The 15,845-nt window shown below is 51.6% G+C and overlaps 10 protein-coding genes across 10 annotated transcripts; 5 read left to right on the top strand and 5 right to left on the bottom strand.

Moving 5' to 3' along the window:
- The first annotated feature begins 257 nt into the window (after window positions 1-257).
- BDZ99DRAFT_563733 (uncharacterized protein) lies at window positions 258-2,097 on the top strand. The gene is made up of 7 exons (XM_033727371.1): window positions 258-694; window positions 751-808; window positions 859-936; window positions 990-1,170; window positions 1,232-1,312; window positions 1,368-1,440; window positions 1,491-2,097. Exons 1-7 carry the CDS (start codon window positions 288-290, stop codon window positions 1,636-1,638), a joined length of 1,026 nt encoding a protein of 341 aa, XP_033577487.1. The 5' UTR covers window positions 258-287; the 3' UTR covers window positions 1,639-2,097.
- On the bottom strand, window positions 1,420-2,450 carry BDZ99DRAFT_463086 (uncharacterized protein). Its single transcript, XM_033719999.1, has 3 exons — window positions 2,108-2,450; window positions 1,491-2,055; window positions 1,420-1,440 (listed from the first exon to the last, which is right to left on the bottom strand). The coding sequence occupies exons 1-2, from the start codon at window positions 2,126-2,128 to the stop codon at window positions 1,747-1,749; spliced, it is 330 nt and encodes a 109-aa protein (XP_033577486.1). The 5' UTR covers window positions 2,129-2,450; the 3' UTR covers window positions 1,420-1,440; window positions 1,491-1,746.
- A 462-nt stretch (window positions 2,451-2,912) lies between these two features.
- BDZ99DRAFT_508916 (uncharacterized protein) lies at window positions 2,913-4,485 on the top strand (the record flags this gene model as incomplete). The annotated part of the gene is made up of 2 exons (XM_033724363.1): window positions 2,913-3,056; window positions 3,107-4,485. The coding sequence occupies 2 exons, from the start codon at window positions 2,913-2,915 to the stop codon at window positions 4,289-4,291; spliced, it is 1,329 nt and encodes a 442-aa protein (XP_033577485.1). The 3' UTR covers window positions 4,292-4,485.
- On the bottom strand, window positions 4,356-5,421 carry BDZ99DRAFT_563719 (NAD(P)-binding protein; the record flags this gene model as incomplete). Its single annotated transcript, XM_033727370.1, has 2 exons — window positions 4,356-4,730; window positions 4,794-5,421. The coding sequence occupies 2 exons, from the start codon at window positions 5,419-5,421 to the stop codon at window positions 4,420-4,422; spliced, it is 939 nt and encodes a 312-aa protein (XP_033577484.1). The 3' UTR covers window positions 4,356-4,419.
- Window positions 5,422-6,229: 808 nt separating this feature from the next.
- On the bottom strand, window positions 6,230-7,887 carry BDZ99DRAFT_520584 (uncharacterized protein; the record flags this gene model as incomplete). The annotated part of the gene is made up of 2 exons (XM_033725543.1): window positions 6,230-7,742; window positions 7,799-7,887. 2 exons carry the CDS (start codon window positions 7,885-7,887, stop codon window positions 6,230-6,232), a joined length of 1,602 nt encoding a protein of 533 aa, XP_033577483.1.
- Window positions 7,888-8,390: 503 nt separating this feature from the next.
- BDZ99DRAFT_443357 (acyl-CoA N-acyltransferase) lies at window positions 8,391-9,725 on the top strand. Its single transcript, XM_033717842.1, has 2 exons — window positions 8,391-8,886; window positions 8,956-9,725. Exons 1-2 carry the CDS (start codon window positions 8,815-8,817, stop codon window positions 9,586-9,588), a joined length of 705 nt encoding a protein of 234 aa, XP_033577482.1. The 5' UTR covers window positions 8,391-8,814; the 3' UTR covers window positions 9,589-9,725.
- A 19-nt stretch (window positions 9,726-9,744) lies between these two features.
- Window positions 9,745-10,380, bottom strand: BDZ99DRAFT_314119 (uncharacterized protein). The gene has a single exon (XM_033714283.1). It carries the CDS (start codon window positions 10,245-10,247, stop codon window positions 9,900-9,902), a length of 348 nt encoding a protein of 115 aa, XP_033577481.1. The 5' UTR covers window positions 10,248-10,380; the 3' UTR covers window positions 9,745-9,899.
- On the bottom strand, window positions 10,257-11,422 carry BDZ99DRAFT_563713 (uncharacterized protein; the record flags this gene model as incomplete). The annotated part of the gene is made up of 1 exon (XM_033727369.1): window positions 10,257-11,422. The coding sequence occupies one exon, from the start codon at window positions 11,420-11,422 to the stop codon at window positions 10,514-10,516; it is 909 nt and encodes a 302-aa protein (XP_033577480.1). The 3' UTR covers window positions 10,257-10,513.
- Window positions 11,423-12,616: 1,194 nt separating this feature from the next.
- On the top strand, window positions 12,617-14,184 carry BDZ99DRAFT_416979 (isoflavone reductase). The gene is made up of 3 exons (XM_033716807.1): window positions 12,617-13,099; window positions 13,191-13,601; window positions 13,664-14,184. Exons 1-3 carry the CDS (start codon window positions 13,067-13,069, stop codon window positions 14,108-14,110), a joined length of 891 nt encoding a protein of 296 aa, XP_033577479.1. The 5' UTR covers window positions 12,617-13,066; the 3' UTR covers window positions 14,111-14,184.
- A 265-nt stretch (window positions 14,185-14,449) lies between these two features.
- On the top strand, window positions 14,450-15,460 carry BDZ99DRAFT_520580 (uncharacterized protein; the record flags this gene model as incomplete). The annotated part of the gene is made up of 1 exon (XM_033725542.1): window positions 14,450-15,460. The coding sequence occupies one exon, from the start codon at window positions 14,450-14,452 to the stop codon at window positions 15,458-15,460; it is 1,011 nt and encodes a 336-aa protein (XP_033577478.1).
- Window positions 15,461-15,845: the final 385 nt, after the last annotated feature.

The raw sequence follows: 15,845 nt of genomic DNA, 5'->3' as shown, positions 1-15,845 counted from the left end.
TTACCTACAAAATCACTAGCGAAACCCCGGGATTGACTTGATAAACCGAGAACCCGAAGCGCGGGGACTCGCTCTCACTTAGCACTTTCAAGTAGGTCTTCAGAAGAGCGCAGTCCAAAAGAAGCAAAGCACGTCAGGTGGGCTCAAGTGGGACATAGCGCCTCTTTCTTTGCCAAACGTCTCATACATAAAAGTGTTGAGCCTGTTTGTCTTCTCTACATCTATAGTTTCCTCGACACATCTCTCACTTCACTCATAGACTCGTTTCTCAACTTCCAACCAAACCCATGTCCACCATGGCACCAGGAAAGAAATACGGCCACCTCTCCGCAATGGACCCCGAATTCGTCCCCTTCAAACCCATGTCCGACGCTTTCTTGGTAAAGCTATGGAACCGGCCTCTCAAACAAACCCGCGCTATGCTGAAGATGCCATTCCCGTTTCCAGACTTTGTTCCTAAGGCTGAGGAGTTCCAAATCACGGAGCGGACGGTACCGGTTAGAGATGGGACGGAGATTGGGATCAAGGTCTATGCGTCTAAGGCTAAGGCCAACGTGGATGCTGGTGATGTGGTGCTGTTCTATGTCATGCATGGAGGCGGGTGGGTTGTGGGGAGTCATGGGATTGAGGAGATCATGAATCGTTATGTGGCCAGGGATAATGGGGCGGTCGTTGTGAGTGTAGATTACCGGATGTAAGTGGCTCTATGCTTGGAAGATGAGATGAGATTGGAGCTGATGTGTGGAACAGGGCTCCAGAGTTCAAGTATCCGTATGCGGTCAACGATAGCTTCGATGTCCTTCTATGGGTAAATTGTGTCTTACATCTATTGTGAGGTAACGCTGACTATACCCTCAGTGCAAAGGCAACGCAAAAGAGCTCGGCATAAACCCAGAGCGCATCATAGTCGGCGGAAGCAGTGCTGGCGGGAACCTCGTTAGTTCTTCCCTCCTCTTTTCAACCTCAACACCAACTCATCACTATCACAGGCCGCAGTAATGGCGCTTAAAGCCCGCAACGAGAAAGTCACCGGAATCATAGGCCAGATCCTCAATATTCCCGTCACGTGCCACCCCGACTTCTATCCAGCAGACAAGTATGAGCTAGGCAGCTGGGAGCAAAACAAAGATGCGAGCGGTCTTTCCATGATGCGGATGCAGTACTTTTGGAGTAAAGATTCTAATATTCTGTTTTGTGAGCGAGAGGCGATGAATGCTGACCATGGGGCTAGATCAATATACGCCAGAGCCAACGAGGGAGGAGTATGCCAGCCCGCTGCTGGCAAAGTCGTTAGAAGGGCTACCGCCGGCTCGTGAGTGCTCCATTACCAATCTTCTCATACGATGCAACATTCTAACGTGGAGAAGTGATCCAAGTTGCAGGCCTCGATCCACTAAGGGACGAAGCGCTAGCGTACGCTGATGCATTGCAAGCAACAGGGTGAGCAGTGCCGCACTATTTACCATATATCTCTCTAACGATATCAAAAGCGTCCAAGTGACCGTCCAAGTCTACCCCGGCCTCCCCCACGGCTTCGGGGCAATGATGATGCTCGAAAAAGCATCCAGGAAATACCAAAGCGCGAACGTGAACTGGATACGGTATATCACTGACTCATATGCGAGCTCGAAACTATAGACCAACAGACCTCTCATCTTTCTCCACCCTAACACCCCCTTTCTCTACTTACCACATCAACCCACTTCGAACCCCCAGAACTCTCTTAAACTCCCCCCACCACGTTAATCACAACGAAGAACTGTGGCTTTTATTCCCTGCCTTGTCTCCCTCCTTCTTCTCCCTTTCCCCCTTCTCCTTTTCATCCTTCTCCCTTTCCTCCTTCTTTTGCAACCTGACTTTATCCGTCCACTCAACCGCATGATCGTTCCACGGCTCGTCAAAGTGCTTGTTCCACATGTGATTCGCCAGGCCCCCGATCACAAGGAACACGCTGCAGCTCGAGCAGCCGTTGTGTGATGTGGCATCCATGTGGGCTGAGCGTTCGGTCTGAGAGTTTGAAAAGAACGGGCATTCCGGGCATTGATTTGGGTTGAACTGAGGGATTAGTGGGGGATGGAAGCGGAGGGGAAAGGGAGGGGGGCCTTACGATGGTAGGGGGTGGAGACATGGTGGGAGAGGAGATTAGGGTGATAGTGAGAATGTTGACTTCGATAGCAGATAGAGGACGACAGCGAGGTCTTTTTTAGGATGGTATTGAGAGCGATATTGAACTCGAGTCGAAGATTATATTCGGGCCCGTCGGGTTCTTCGAAGGCCGCTACGCAAGCAGCTCCTACGTGAGAAGCTAACCAGGAAATGATGTGAGATTGTATATAGGCAGGGGGGACACACGCCTGCCTTACTGCTATTAAGATTACAGACCAAAGATGAAATACTGAGAATCCAACAACTTTCGAAAGGAAGGCTCCGGGATGGTTTATCACTTAAAGACTTCCCTACTTACGTGAAGTGTGGCGGTGCGTGAGAACGGCTGAGGTGCTGCGGTCAGCTTATGTATGCAAGATCAAGCAACACAAACGTTGACGTGACCTGTAGTACAGGGAGTCCATGTTGTACCTTCATAGTTATGATCATGAAAAAAACACTATTTCCGTTCTCGCCTTAGTGCCTGAATAGGCGCTGCTTTAGACTACCCTGAGCCGAGGATTATTATTCTAATCTAAGCTGCCCTGAGCGCTTTATTGTCTTTCTCTCCAACTCGCGCACCCACTGCTTAGCCCCTGCTCATCCTACTCGGGTGTTCTTAGCTGTGCTGTTCATATTTACGCAGCAAGCTGATATAGCCTCCTCATGGAAGCCTCCATTTCTATCACAGTCCTTCATCGTTTTCTGTCTCTCTCTTGCCTTTATAATCCTTCTATACTTGATAGCTGTGCGAGAACTAAACATCTATGAATAAGCAGCTTGACCGTACATGGGTCGCCGAATCTCCGAATGGAGTACGAGATGCCCCACCGGCTGTAAGATCAAGCACACGAATACCACATACGAAGTCTAGGAACGGATGCAAGAGCTGTAAACAGAAAAGAATAAAGGTACCTTATGCTCCAATACATGTCAGTGCATTACGAGGCTCATAGTTTAGTGCGATGAATCCAAACCAGTTTGCGCACAGTGCGCCCACAGAAAGATCAGCTGCGAGTACCCTCAAGCGGAACCACCAAATGAGCAACTAGAGACACCATCACCAAGACTTGAGCACTCGATCTCCCGGGAACTCGCCAGGACGAAACTACTAGACTTCATGAAAGAGAGCAGTATGCCTTGCGACCAGCTCGCCAATCCAAAGTACAAACGAATCCATGCGGTGGAGCTTCTAGACCACTGGTTCGACGCAGATTACCCTTGGATCGGAACTACAGAGGTGCAGAATACTATGCAAAAGCATGGCTTTAATCTCGGTCTAGGTGCGCCTTGTTTGCTACATGGCATACTGGCTTTTGCGGCATGTCATCTCAACTACCTCCAGCCTGGAAACTTGAAGTACGAGATTGCATCAACTATCCATTATAACAGATCCTTAGCGTTGTATTCGAACCAGATTTCGACTCATGTTGGAGCGGATAATGCTGATCAGTTATTCGGAACTTGGTTTCTTCTTGGACCAATGACGTTTTGGAATCTTTCCAGGCCATCGGACCAGCTACATTTGGAGAGCCACGGGGATGTCACAGCTGGGTCAGCAGAGCCAGCTACGAAAGATCCCTTTAGTCATGGTGATTTCACTTGGCTACGAGCATTACAGGGAACCAGAATCCTTCAAGACGATCCCGCTATCCAAACCCATCTCAAGGATAGCATATGGGCGCCGATATTTCTCGAGGCTAGAGAATGGGAAGCTGATGTGGACATGAGTAACGACTCTCAAACCGATTCGGACGTGTACCAAAATCTGATTGCACTAAAAGAACTGTGTGATGTTCAAGCCGATTCTTCTTCAACAGACAACCCCTATCAGCATCCAATCCAACGGCTGGGTCGACTCTCTGCTACAGAGCCGCATCGCGACATGGTGGGATGGTATATGGTATGGGTTGGAAAGCTATCTCCCGAATTTCTGAATCTACTGGAGGAGAGCGATCCCAAGGCTTTACTCATTCTTGCTTACTGGTGCGCCTTGATTCTGCGGATTAATTTTTGGTGGATCACTCGATCGGCGAAGCAGCAGTGCACCAAAGTTTGCACATATCTGGACCAGTTTTCAGAGCCTGGAGTTCAGAACCTGCTAGAGTTTCCGGCTAGCGCTTGTGGTTATAGACTTGAAAACTAGATGCCTTCTGGCAGGACTGGGCCGTTTACTAGAGAACAACAACTCGATTATTGATCATACCAAAGGATTTAAAGAAGCAATCCATAGTACAAATGCACGAGGCCGTTGCGTCCAGAAACTTTATATACTCAGAAGAAGAAGATGCTCTTCCCGACCGACTCTTTTGTATGCTCTTTTAAGAAAGCCTCCACATTCTTCGGCTCAACCATCGGATAGCGCTTATTATCCAACGGACCCAAGTTAGTCTTACCACTGAGCATAACAAGCTGATAAAACAACCCCCTCCACACATTATAATTGCCCGGATCTGCCTCGAACGCCGCCTTTTTAGCAACCTCAAGCTCCTCAAGCGTGCCCTTATTCTCAATCGTAGGCGTCACGCCATAGACATCCTCATACAGCTTCGCCAACTCTTTCACCGACTTCCTATCCCCCAAAACTACAAAATATCGCAAGTCAGCCAAATCCATCCATCACCAATCCCCAGTCTCCAAAAACTCACAATTCAAAAACCCACTCGCCCCCCCATCCACCGCCACCCCCGCCGTCCACGCCGCCACATCCCCCATCGCCGCCACCTCGATCTTCTCATCCCCCGTGCCCCACGCAAAAAACGCGTCCCGCTCCACATCCACAAACCCTGTGAAGCGCGCCCAAACAACCTCCATAAACGCCCCATTCAGCACATGCACGCCCTTGATCTTCCCCTCCCGCTCCTTCTCTTCGAGGTACGCCTGCACGTGCTTCATCGGGTCCTTCGCCGGGTGCTCGCCGAGCGCCAGCGGGCGGAAGTCCAGCGACCAGTCCGACGCGATGTAACGCGGCACGCGCTCCGCGATGCACGCGTCGATGAGCTGCTTCTGGCCGTCGAGCATGAGGGCGGCGTCGCCGAGGTAGCAGCAGATGCAGACGGAGGCGCCGCGGAGGGCGGTGCGGAGGGCGGCGGGGTCGGTGGCGGAGGCGGCGAAGGTGGTGACGTTTTTGTGGGTTTTGATGGCGGCGGGGACTTTCTCGGGGGAGCGGGCGATGCCGTGGATAAGGGCGTGCGGGTGGGTGGAGAGGAGGGAGGCGGTGATGAGGCGGGCCATTTTGCCCGTGAAGCCGGCGATGGCGATGGTTGGGGGGCTCATGGTGGTGGGCTGGGGAGTGGTTGTTTGGAAATAGTTGAGGTTTTGTGAAACTGGATATAGCTGCGAAGAGTGATAGTTCGTTGAAATGAATAAGTCTAAGTGTACACCTTCTCAGCACTCTTATATACATACATCACTCTTGCTTCGATTTGGCTTGTCTCGGATCCAAACACAATAGAACTCACCGCGTGATGTTTGTCAGCTCGGCTTAAGTCTTACGTCGAATCCCCGAAAGCGCGATGAATTCATAATGTCAAGTCTTCCAGTTGAAGAATTGGAAATAGATGCATTCGAAATGGGTCATCTCTAGACGAATACGTTCCAAATTCGGTTTAGCGGGCTTAGCTTACTACATACCCAGGAGAAAGCGGTGCCGAATACGTTCCGAAACAAGAATAGTGGCTGGTCTGCTCTGACCTTGGAGAAAGTGAGAAGACCTGATTTAGAAGAAAAGTTGAGCTGGATCCTTTCAAAAGACCTCAGAAACACTGCAGAGACATGAACGAAGCAGGAAAATAACGGTGCAACAGAGCTCGGATCGAAAAGACACTGCTATGCAGCTATGACTATCACGCTACCTACTCGCGTCCATCCAAACTCTTACAAGTGAGCGAACTACTACAAGCGTTGGATATATGCAGGAATCCCTTGAGAATCACCTAGACCACCATGGAACCTGAGAAACCCAAAAAGTCGCAACGCCGCGCTATGCAAAATCAAGGGGAATAAAGACCAAGAAAATTTGCACAAAGAAAGCTCCCAAAACGACCCAGGGAGAAAAAAGAAGCAATCACGATCGATACGTTACTTAATAGTTCCGACCGCCATGTCCGTTATGCTGCTGTTGTTGTTGTGGCTGCATCGGCCAGCTCCCAGAATCTAGTTCTTGGGGCTGCTGGTAGTTGTTTTGGTACTCGCTTGGGGCTTCGAAACGAGTGGATCCTGACGGGGCATATCCTTGTGATAACTCTGAAGGGGCTTGTGGAGGGGCATTGTAGCCTGTAGCTAGCTCCGCGTACGGCTTTGGAGCTGTGTAGTTAGCGGCTAACTCGGCGTAAGGCTTTGGAGCTGTATAGCTGGTGTCCAGCTCATGGTAAGGCTCGGGTGCGGTGTAGTTGTTTTGGTCGTGGTGGTACAGTGATACTGCTTGTGGTGCGTCGTATGGTTGGTAGGGACTGTTTACTCGGGCAGGTATTGCCTGTGGCGCATCATATCCTTGATGGGTTACCATTGGACTATTGACTCTGCCAGGAGCTACTCGTGGTGCGTCGTATGCTTGGTGTGTTGCTAGTGGGCTGTTGACTCGGCCAGGCGCGAGTTGTGGTGCATCATACACCTGGTTGGGCGCCAGAGGGCTATTGACTCGACCAATGGCGAGAGATGGAGGACCGTATCCACGATTCTGTGTGGGTGATGGTCCGTTATTGAAGTTCGCTGCTCCACCCATTACTGGTCTCGGGGAGCTCCGTCCAAACTCATTGTTCTGTCCAGCGGGCCGTGGAGAATTGCGCCCGAATTCATTGTTCTGTCCGCCTGGTCGTGGAGAACCCCGTCCGTATTCCTGACCTTGACCACCCAGTCTCGGAGAATCACGCTCATATTGATGAATCGGGTCGTAAGCGGGAGCACCTGGTGCGGGAGAGTTGAGTCTGTTTCCGTATCCTGGTTGCTGATTGCCGTACTGATCCACAACACCATTTTGCTGCCCAGAACGGAACGAGTCCTGACTCCTAAGACCGGGTTGCGAAGGTCGGCCAGCAAATCCACCATACTGCTGGGAGGGTGGAGAGTAAGCCGATTCAGCGTGGTAGGGCGACTGAGGGACAGGCGATCTCCCCGGAGACCGTAGAGGCGTACCAGCAGCTCCAGCTAGCATAGAATCCGAAGCACCTGCTTTATGTTCCAGATTGTGTAGTTCAACATCGCCTGGTTTCTCGGGGACAATCTCCTCCTCGACCTTCCTGCTCGTCGCATCACTCCAGCTCGGCATGGGAGGTAGAGCATCTTCGTTGACCGGTTTGCTCGAGCTCTCAAAAGTAGCGAATTGTGGTTTTTCGAAGGCGGGCGTGTTGTGTGCTCGATACTGCGAGTTCACGGGCGTAGAAGGGAACGCTGGCTGGTATCCTCCAGGCAATGGCGGCGGCGCAGAGGCAGAATTCATCTTCTTGTGTCCTTTTCGACCACCCCCGCCACAGCATCCTCCACAGCACCGAAAGCAGCAGCAGGCGCACTCCGCTCCACAGCATATACACCTGCCAAGACAGATGAGGACAGAGATAAGGACGAGGGCGACTACGATTATAGCTGCAATGACCGGCCATCTGTTGCAAAGTGGTTAGTTCATGCGAAGTTTTGCCTTGGAAACGGGGCTACGAACTTGCAGTATGTTTTGGCCATGCACTTGTCCCATGAAGTGAAGGTGGCCTTGACGTCGGCAACGTCGCGTTGCCAAATGAGAGTCGCCATGCTGTGTGTTTGCACGAAGTGTTCCTACGAAAGCCCATCCAGTGAGGGTGCGCTTCTTATGATTTCGATATGCGGCGCTCTGTAGTTGCGTACAAATAAATCAGGAGGCGCAGTAGGCCACTCGCCCCTCTCGGTATGGAGGTCGCGCAGTCTCGGATGCCAGCGTGCCTAAGCGTGACAGAATATGGAGTTGTAGAGGACAAAGGGAACAATGAAAGGTCAAGGAGAGGAAAAGAGTGTGCGCCAGCCCTTGCACAGCCTGGATGGCGTCAGAGACAGGGTGACAAGATTTCAATCGTCATCGAGATGAGGATGCGCGAGGATTCAACGTGAAACGGAGAGGGGACAGGGAGGCCCGAGAAGGTATAGTGTGGCGACGGGTGGCTTGGACCCTTGGAAGGGGGGCCACGCGTCGATCAGGACCTGCATGAACACCTCAGTGTCTCGTATCCAGGACGTGAGAATACTTCCATATGTAGTTACCGAACTACGCATCTGTGAATGTAACCTCTCTCCACTGTGTACGTAGAGTATTCGAAAATCGGGCCGATCTAAGGCACGCAACATAACATCAGACTTATATTCGCCCGATTCTTCGGAAATACTTTTGCAAGTACTTGATTCTAAGTTCAAAGATTTACTACCAAGCTGAAGTAAATCAAAAAGCCATAGTATTGGGCTTGCGCTGTAGTTGAATCAACACTGTAGTGATGCCATGCAGATGTCGGCCTTTTTCGCGGATACATACAGCCTCCCCCAGTGTGATGAAAACCCCACCGTGCTGGGACAACGTGGACTAAAAGACTTCACATATTCGACCCCGTTCCTCAATTACACACACTCATTTCTATACAGTCACATCTATACAGTCACATCTATACAGTCACATCTGACGTGCCAATACTTCGGACACATGCCCTAGACATCATGTCCAAAGGAGCCTTCCACTATGAACAGCGACGCCTGGAGAACGATCTCGTTGCTCTCGAGCCATTTGACGTATGTGTAGTCTCATCAAAGACAATGTCGAAGAATACATCAATCTAACTCTGCTTCTCGGCACGGTAGCCAACTATCCACGCAGCACGTTTCGTAGAAGAGATCAAAACCAGCTCAAATCTCCTCACATACATTGCTTTCCCAACAATAAACACCAAAGAAGAATTCATAGAGTTCTACGACAAGCATATAGGCTCACCGCCCGAGGAATGCCTATACGCAATCTATGACAAGACCAATGCTTCTGAAGAGGAGAATCCTGACAGTAACTACGCTGGCACCGTAGCTTTGTCTGCTACCAGCCTAGTAAACGCGGCTACAGAGGTGGGTATTATTATTTTCCCGGCCTTTCAACGAACACATGTAGCGACAAATGCAATTGGGCTTTTGCTTTTATACACGCTCGATTCCCCTTCCCTTGGGGGCCTAGGATTGCGACGCGTGGAGTGGAAAACACACACGGAAAACGCCGCCTCGAGGAGAGCTGCGCTGCGGATGGGATTCGAATTTGAGGGCGTCGCAAGATGGCAGCGCGTGTTTCCGGGCGGTCAGGTGGCGCTTCCTGTGGACGCACTTGAAAAGAGAAATGGCACGAAAGGAGAACTTCCGGGGAGGCACACTGCTATGTACTCGATTGTCTGGGACGAGTGGGATGAGAAGCGGCCCAAAGTTGTTGCTTTAATGTCAAGAACCGGTGCTTGAGAATGATAGAGGCCAGCATCAGTAACGCGGGGCATGAAGGATTTGGGAGCCTTAGTTGCTAAGGCACTAGGAAATGATCGCACGCTAGTGGACGAAAGAGAAGCATTTAGAGTATTGGAAAATTTTATTCATTCGCTATATACATCGGCTACTCATTCTTCGCCTGATGATTCGGTCTGCAGGCTATGGGACTGCAAAGGCTCAAAAGAGCTTCCAAGTCCAGAAAATTATGTGTCTCGACGCTCAGGCCCGCGTTCGAAGTCAGCAACTCCGCTATCCAATAATCCTGCGTCTCAAATGCAAGGTTCGCTTCATAGTCCCTCTCCAACCTCCAAGTCATCGAAGAACCTCTTCTTCTTGATGACTCCATGCTTCTCTAGCTGCACTAACAGCTCCAATGGATCGCTTTGATCCCAGAGACTGATCTCGTAAGGTCCCTTTCCTGCCGGAATTCCTTCAATAGTCCATATGACCTTGGACCCTTGTTGGTGTCGGAGCAGGTTTACGACTTTGAGATAGTCGAGTACCGCAGGCACGGCGTCTTCCATGGGCTTCTTCTTTCCAAAGAACGCCCGCTTTGACTTTGCATCATGTCTGATGCTCTCGATGTGGTGCAGCGTATCATGGTACACTTCTGCCGTGAGCCCTAGATCCTTCATCTCTTAGTTGTGGGGAGGCCAGATAGGATCTGTAAAAGCGAAGCAGACCATACGTAGCCGCGATCCGATTTCCACGTTTCGGCGTGCTTCCAGAGCACTATTGTGCTCGTAGACCTTTCTGTTGAGTTTTGACTGCAACGTTGTTGAAAAGCTGCTTGGAGTATCGGTGGGTAGCTTATTGGCCGTGTAGCCGTTTTGTTGGACGTATTCCATATGCCTCTTCGCATCGGCATCTCCTTGTTTAGCGACGATGTATTGCTTATAAGTCACGGCGTCCGTCTCGCCAAGAACGTTTGCTTTATCGCCGATCGGTAGTATGGGTCGGCTCCATAGCGCTCTGGGAATCGTAGAGCAAGGTCTTCCTTGTGAGGTGGTAATGGTCGCAGAGGCCAGGGAAGAGAGAGTGTCGAGTGTTGCGGTATTGCCCAGTATGGGGCATAGAAAGGCAGGCCATCTTCTTGGGCTAGATGGTGCTTCTCGAGACCGTCGAAATCAAAATCTCGATGAAGTGGCGTATGCAAGATCTGTATGTACGATTCCTTGAGTCGGTCTGGCGCAAACATTCCCACCGAGGTCAAACAGAGTGTCGCTGGGATGCCTCGAGCTCGCCACCATGTGGTGATATCCGATAATAGTGAATTTAGCGCCGATATAATTTTAAAGAATGCCTTTTCGGTCGTATCGCGAGTTTCCTTGGGTGTGCGGTATAGGAAGCTTTCCAGTGACAAGTGTAGTTTCCTGTGGTCGTCAAATGTGATTCCATGATCAGCTTCGGATGTGCTATACTCGATGGGTGAACCGAGGCTCCACATTGTAACATAGTGCGCTCGTTGAATGTTGCAAGGTTCCCGATCAGACACTCCAGGTATCACCATTCCTATCTTGTCCACGAATCGACGTTCGACGCAACCTGAAAGATCACGCGAGTTTCTTGAGGAGCTCTCCGACAGCAGTTTTGGGTTTTCGAAGTCGTATATGATTTCTTTGCGCAGACGAGTCACGGAAACATCCTCCTGGTTTGACTCTAGAAGCACTAGTGAGTCAACCGACGTGGAAGCCTGGTTCATCTTCGATATAGTTGAAAACGAAGAGGGACTACGACCCATGGTGTTGGGACGGAAGCGAGAGGATACATCTGACACGAGGAGAGTCAAACTCATTGCGACGTCGGCCATGTATGTAAGTATGAAGGAGAATGAAGATACATTCCGATCTTAGGACTTGAGATGTCGAACCTGGGGAAGTATTCAAATTGTTACCACTGAACGCAGACAGAGGCCATTACAATCCTTTGTCAACATAGCCCCTTCTCCGAGTTTGCTTGCAGCTGTCGCGAGCACACTTGCCTTGGTCGCGATCTAGGCTGTGACAGTCTTTGTTGTTGTCCCAGGAGTTTGGTCGTCGTACTAAAAGCGAGCTGACTCGCCGCCCCACGGAGTTTTCCGATTGGTGATGACTTCTGGGAAGCTAGAGTCTAGATGCCGTTGAGAGTTCTACTGATGAGGTGGCGTCTCGGTACTTAAGATCGGGGACTAGATTCGGGGGTCAACACGTGGAGAAGCCACAGTGGCACGAGGGCCCTCCGCAGCCCATATCCGCAAGCCACTGAGCCATCTACATAGGCGCAGAAAAGATCGGACACGGCCTCGGAGTCGGAGAGGAGGACTTGTGGTGACCGTCGGCATAAAGGTAGAGCAGAGAAACAATTGGCTTGAATGCCGGAAGTTTGAGGCGTTCAGCACGCTGTAACCGCACCAATATCTGGTTCATGAGCCACTACGGGTATGCCCATGGTGCAGAAAATGTTGTGCCTGATAGAAACGGCACAAGTTGAAGTATTCATGCCACGTTCTGGGAGCGTTCAGCGCGACATAGCGACTGCAACAGCTGGGAACAGAATGAGGTCGCTCATGCGACGTGACAAGAATCAGAACGCTACCAGGTATGTACACTCTGGTTGTCGCTCATTTGCTACTACCGGTAGAAGCATGTTAAAGAGAGACTACATGGTGGTAGAAATAGCACGCGGAGGTTGACGAGTATCCTGAAGCCGAAGGATGTCCTGCGAAGGACTCGTAGAAGGTAGAGGTTAGCATGGGGCTAGCGGAGAGGAGTTGGGAGGAGGAGCGGAAAGGGAGTAAAGAGTACTGTGACTAGGTAGATGATTGGAAGCACTGGTGCTATGATGATGTTCATGGAGAAGATTAGTTCTGAGTAAATTGGCGATGGTCATCCGCGGTGTTATTCCGCGCAGGTGCAGTCCTAAACACTAATCACCTAATCGGTGATAGGGTAGCTTACAAAGTTGGCAACCCGGACTTCGATCTTCTTCTCCGGAACCCCGACCGCAAAGTGTTGCTCTGTCTGCACTTCCTACCACCACACCACCTATTGCCAACTCTCCGTCTGACCTCCGTCGATAGTCTGCGATACTTTTCGTCCGGCATACGTGGATTGCATATTCGTCCTCCGTGTTCCGCTTTTGCTGGGCCAATTGCAGTGTTGATGAAACGCCCTCACCGTGCTTGCCTGCGTGAATAGCTGGAATATCTCTCTAGACGCTTCTAATTCCCTACCATACCTCCTAGATCGAGTTAGCTAGCTAAGGTGTGGGCATGGCTCGATTTCTAAGGATACGGCGGAATCACGACAGAGGTAGCACGACAGAAGCGTAGACGAATGGCGTAAAGGACCCATCCCTGTACTCTAGAATCATATAAGGCGGGGGGAGTTCCCAGTAAATTCAGTGTCTCATCTTCGTTCACATCAATAGTTCTATATCCTACAACAAACAGTGCCTTTTCTACAGAACTTCAAACATGTCTTCGATCAAGAACGTTATCCTCGTTGGGGTGGGTAGTCTTTCTTCTGTCTTCTCCTACCACTCTCACAGCCTTATCAAGGTCACGACACTTTTAGAACATAACTAACTCCATTGATCAGGCTGGTGGTAATCTTGGACCGGCCATTCTCGAGCAACTCATTGCTTCGCCATTGAACGTCACAGTCCTCTCCCGCAAGGAATCAACATCTACATTCCCTTCAGAAGTCAAAGTGATCAAGGTCGACTACACCGATGCCTCCGCATTGGCCTCAGCCTTGAAAGGACAGGATGCCGTGATTTCCGTCTTGGCGACCGCAGCTGGTGCAGTCCAACCCAAAATCATTGATGCCGCTATCGCCGCCGGCGTCAAGAGATTCATCCCTACCGAGTTCGGCAGCGACACTGCAAGCGCCGATGTCAGAGCAATCGTTCCAGCGTTCGAGGGCAAGAAGGCCGTTGTCGACTATCTCAAGAACAGGGAAAAGGAGATTTCCTGGACTGCTCTGGTTACGGGACCGTTCTTTGACTGGGTTAGTGCCTTTGTTCCATTTGCTGAGCACTCCCGAAATCAAGAGGCTGACACCACATTTAGGGACTTAAGGTTGGCTTCCTCGGTCCCAACCTGAAGGAAAAGACTGCCGAAGTCATCGACCACGGTACTGCACCCTTCACAGCTACCAACCTGGCGACCATCGGCAAGGCTGTTGTGTCAATCCTACAGCACGAAGCTGAGACCAAGAACCAATACGTCTACATTTCCTCATTCAGGACTTCCCAGGCTGAAATCGTTGCGCTAATCGAGAAGTTCACTGGGGACAAGCTCACGGTGACAAGCGTGGATTCCAACGAGTTACTCGCAGAAGCCGCCAAGAAGATTCAAGCCGGTAACCACTTTGGCGTTTTTGACCAAATCAAGGTGTCAATAGTGTCAGAGAAGCGTCTGGGTGACTATACAACTGTCGGTCTTTGGAACGACAGGCTCGGCTTGGAGAAGGAGGATATTGAGGAGACCGTGAAGAAGGTTCTTGGGAATGCCTAGACGGGCTCTGAGTTTTCCATACTCTCGCTAGTGTTGCTGCAGCTATAGCGTAGCATAGCCAATCCATTGTTCTCAAATTATTTCTTTCATCTCTCATGTGTGTCTCGAACCGTCGATGAGCCCCGCAACACTTCTTTGTTCCCACCAAAAAGGTACCCAACACCCAACTCCTCTTGGAATTCGACCTCTCGAACGATAGGGCGTGCTCATAGCTTACGGCATGTCCCGTAAGGCCTTTTCTTTTGTACGTCACATACCTAAGCAGCATCATCTAGGCAGCCTTCTAGCTCACCTCCCCCCCACTCTCGCTCATACCGTGCCATACCTACCTACCACACCATGGAGCACGCCTGGCACTCCAACGCCCAAAACTACACCAACTCCACCCGCCGCGACCTCCTCACCCGCCTCACCACCAACCTCCCCGGCTTCGCCCTCACCCTCGAAGAACGCCGCATCCTAATCCGCAGCCCCCTCCTCGACATCTACGCCGGCCCCCACCTCCTCTTCCGCGCCCAACCAAAACTCATCCTGTACTACTGCCCCTCCCTAACCCGCTACCTCACACCCCCGTCCTCCCCGTCCTCCCCTGAGTCCCTCTGCCTCCCGCCCCACTCCACCGACCGCCCCTCCCTGCGCCTCGTCCTCGAGCACCTCCGCGCCAAAGCCCTCAGCATCGTCGAAGACGCCCCACCCCTGCTCCCGCCCGCAGGTCTCGTCCCCGCAATCCGCCTCGTGGAAACCGCGAAGCTCTTCGGGCTCCCCGAAGCGCGGGCGCTGGACACGCGCATCTTCCGGCGCTTGCGCTACGCGCAGCTTAGCGCCGCGGACGTCGCGGCGATATGGGATACCCTGCGCGACACGATCTGGGTGCCGCGGATGGCGGCGTGGCTGCGGGCGCACCGGGCGCGGGGAGATGTGAGGGACTGGGTGGGGATTAATCGGGTCATGGTTGAGAAGCGGGAGTTGGCGGGGTATATGGTGCGGTTTGGGCGGGAGGGGAGGCGGGATTTGGAGGATCCGGGGTTGTGGAGTGTGGAGGAGAGGGAAGCGAGAGGGGAGAGGGAGAGGGAGAAGGAGAGGTTGGGTGTGTTGAGGGAGAGGAAGAGGGAGGCGGAGGCGGTGGAGAGGAGGATGGAGGAGAGGAAGGCGAATCCGCAGCTGATTAGGCGGTTGAGTGAGAGGAGGCGGAGTATTATGCAGATTGTGGAGCGGGTGCATGCGGAGCAGGCGGTGTTGAGGAAGAGTATTGTGGGGAGGAGATGGCGAGCGCTGATTGTGGTTGTGAGGGTTGTGGTTATTTTGGCAAGGGGATTGGGGTTTAGGTGGGCGGATGAGGAGTTTTATTGATGAGGCTTGCGGACAACTGATTGCTATTAGCTATTTGCTAGAGTAAAGCTACCTATCAAATTAGTTATGAGGCATTTTTGAGGGGGGTTTGCTTCTGGCCGCGTAAAACATGTATATTATATGGGGAGGGATATTGGCAATCACTCCGCGCACACCCCCTTTTTCACTCCACGCACACCCCCCCCCCCCTCTTGGCGCTTCACCACCTTCTAATTGGCTCGGAGCAACGCGGAGCTTCCTCTGGGCATTCACCTTTACGTCTCTCTGCACGTGATGCTATACGCGAGGCCGTACGTGAGCTCGTACGTGAGCTTGTACGTGAGCTCGTACGTGAGCTCGTACATGAGCTCACATGTAAGCTTGTACGTGAGCTCGTAAATAAGCT

This window comes from Mytilinidion resinicola, assembly GCF_010093595.1.
Source record: "Mytilinidion resinicola strain CBS 304.34 unplaced genomic scaffold BDZ99scaffold_9, whole genome shotgun sequence".
Taxonomy (NCBI): Eukaryota; Fungi; Ascomycota; class Dothideomycetes; order Mytilinidiales; family Mytilinidiaceae; genus Mytilinidion; species Mytilinidion resinicola.
Note: the sequence above shows the minus strand (reverse complement) of the source record. Positions and strands in the feature narration are given on the sequence as shown.

Excerpts from the sequence above, each read along its gene's own strand:
- BDZ99DRAFT_563733 (XM_033727371.1), top strand. The coding sequence starts at position 288 with ATGTCCACCATGGCACCAGGAAAGAAATACGGCCACCTCTCCGCAATG. Across the intron at positions 1,171-1,231 it reads GCGGATGCAGTACTTTTGGA|ATCAATATACGCCAGAGCCA; the intron begins GTAAAGATTCTA and ends CCATGGGGCTAG. Across the intron at positions 1,313-1,367 it reads AGAAGGGCTACCGCCGGCTC|TGATCCAAGTTGCAGGCCTC; the intron begins GTGAGTGCTCCA and ends AACGTGGAGAAG.
- BDZ99DRAFT_463086 (XM_033719999.1), bottom strand. The coding sequence starts at position 2,128 with ATGTCTCCACCCCCTACCATC. Across the intron at positions 2,056-2,107 it reads TGTCTCCACCCCCTACCATC|TTCAACCCAAATCAATGCCC; the intron begins GTAAGGCCCCCC and ends CTAATCCCTCAG.
- BDZ99DRAFT_443357 (XM_033717842.1), top strand. The coding sequence starts at position 8,815 with ATGTCCAAAGGAGCCTTCCACTATGAACAGCGACGCCTGGAGAACGAT. Across the intron at positions 8,887-8,955 it reads TTGCTCTCGAGCCATTTGAC|CCAACTATCCACGCAGCACG; the intron begins GTATGTGTAGTC and ends TCGGCACGGTAG.
- BDZ99DRAFT_314119 (XM_033714283.1), bottom strand. The coding sequence starts at position 10,247 with ATGAAGGATCTAGGGCTCACGGCAGAAGTGTACCATGATACGCTGCAC.
- BDZ99DRAFT_416979 (XM_033716807.1), top strand. The coding sequence starts at position 13,067 with ATGTCTTCGATCAAGAACGTTATCCTCGTTGGG. Across the intron at positions 13,100-13,190 it reads AGAACGTTATCCTCGTTGGG|GCTGGTGGTAATCTTGGACC; the intron begins GTGGGTAGTCTT and ends TCCATTGATCAG. Across the intron at positions 13,602-13,663 it reads CGGGACCGTTCTTTGACTGG|GGACTTAAGGTTGGCTTCCT; the intron begins GTTAGTGCCTTT and ends CACCACATTTAG.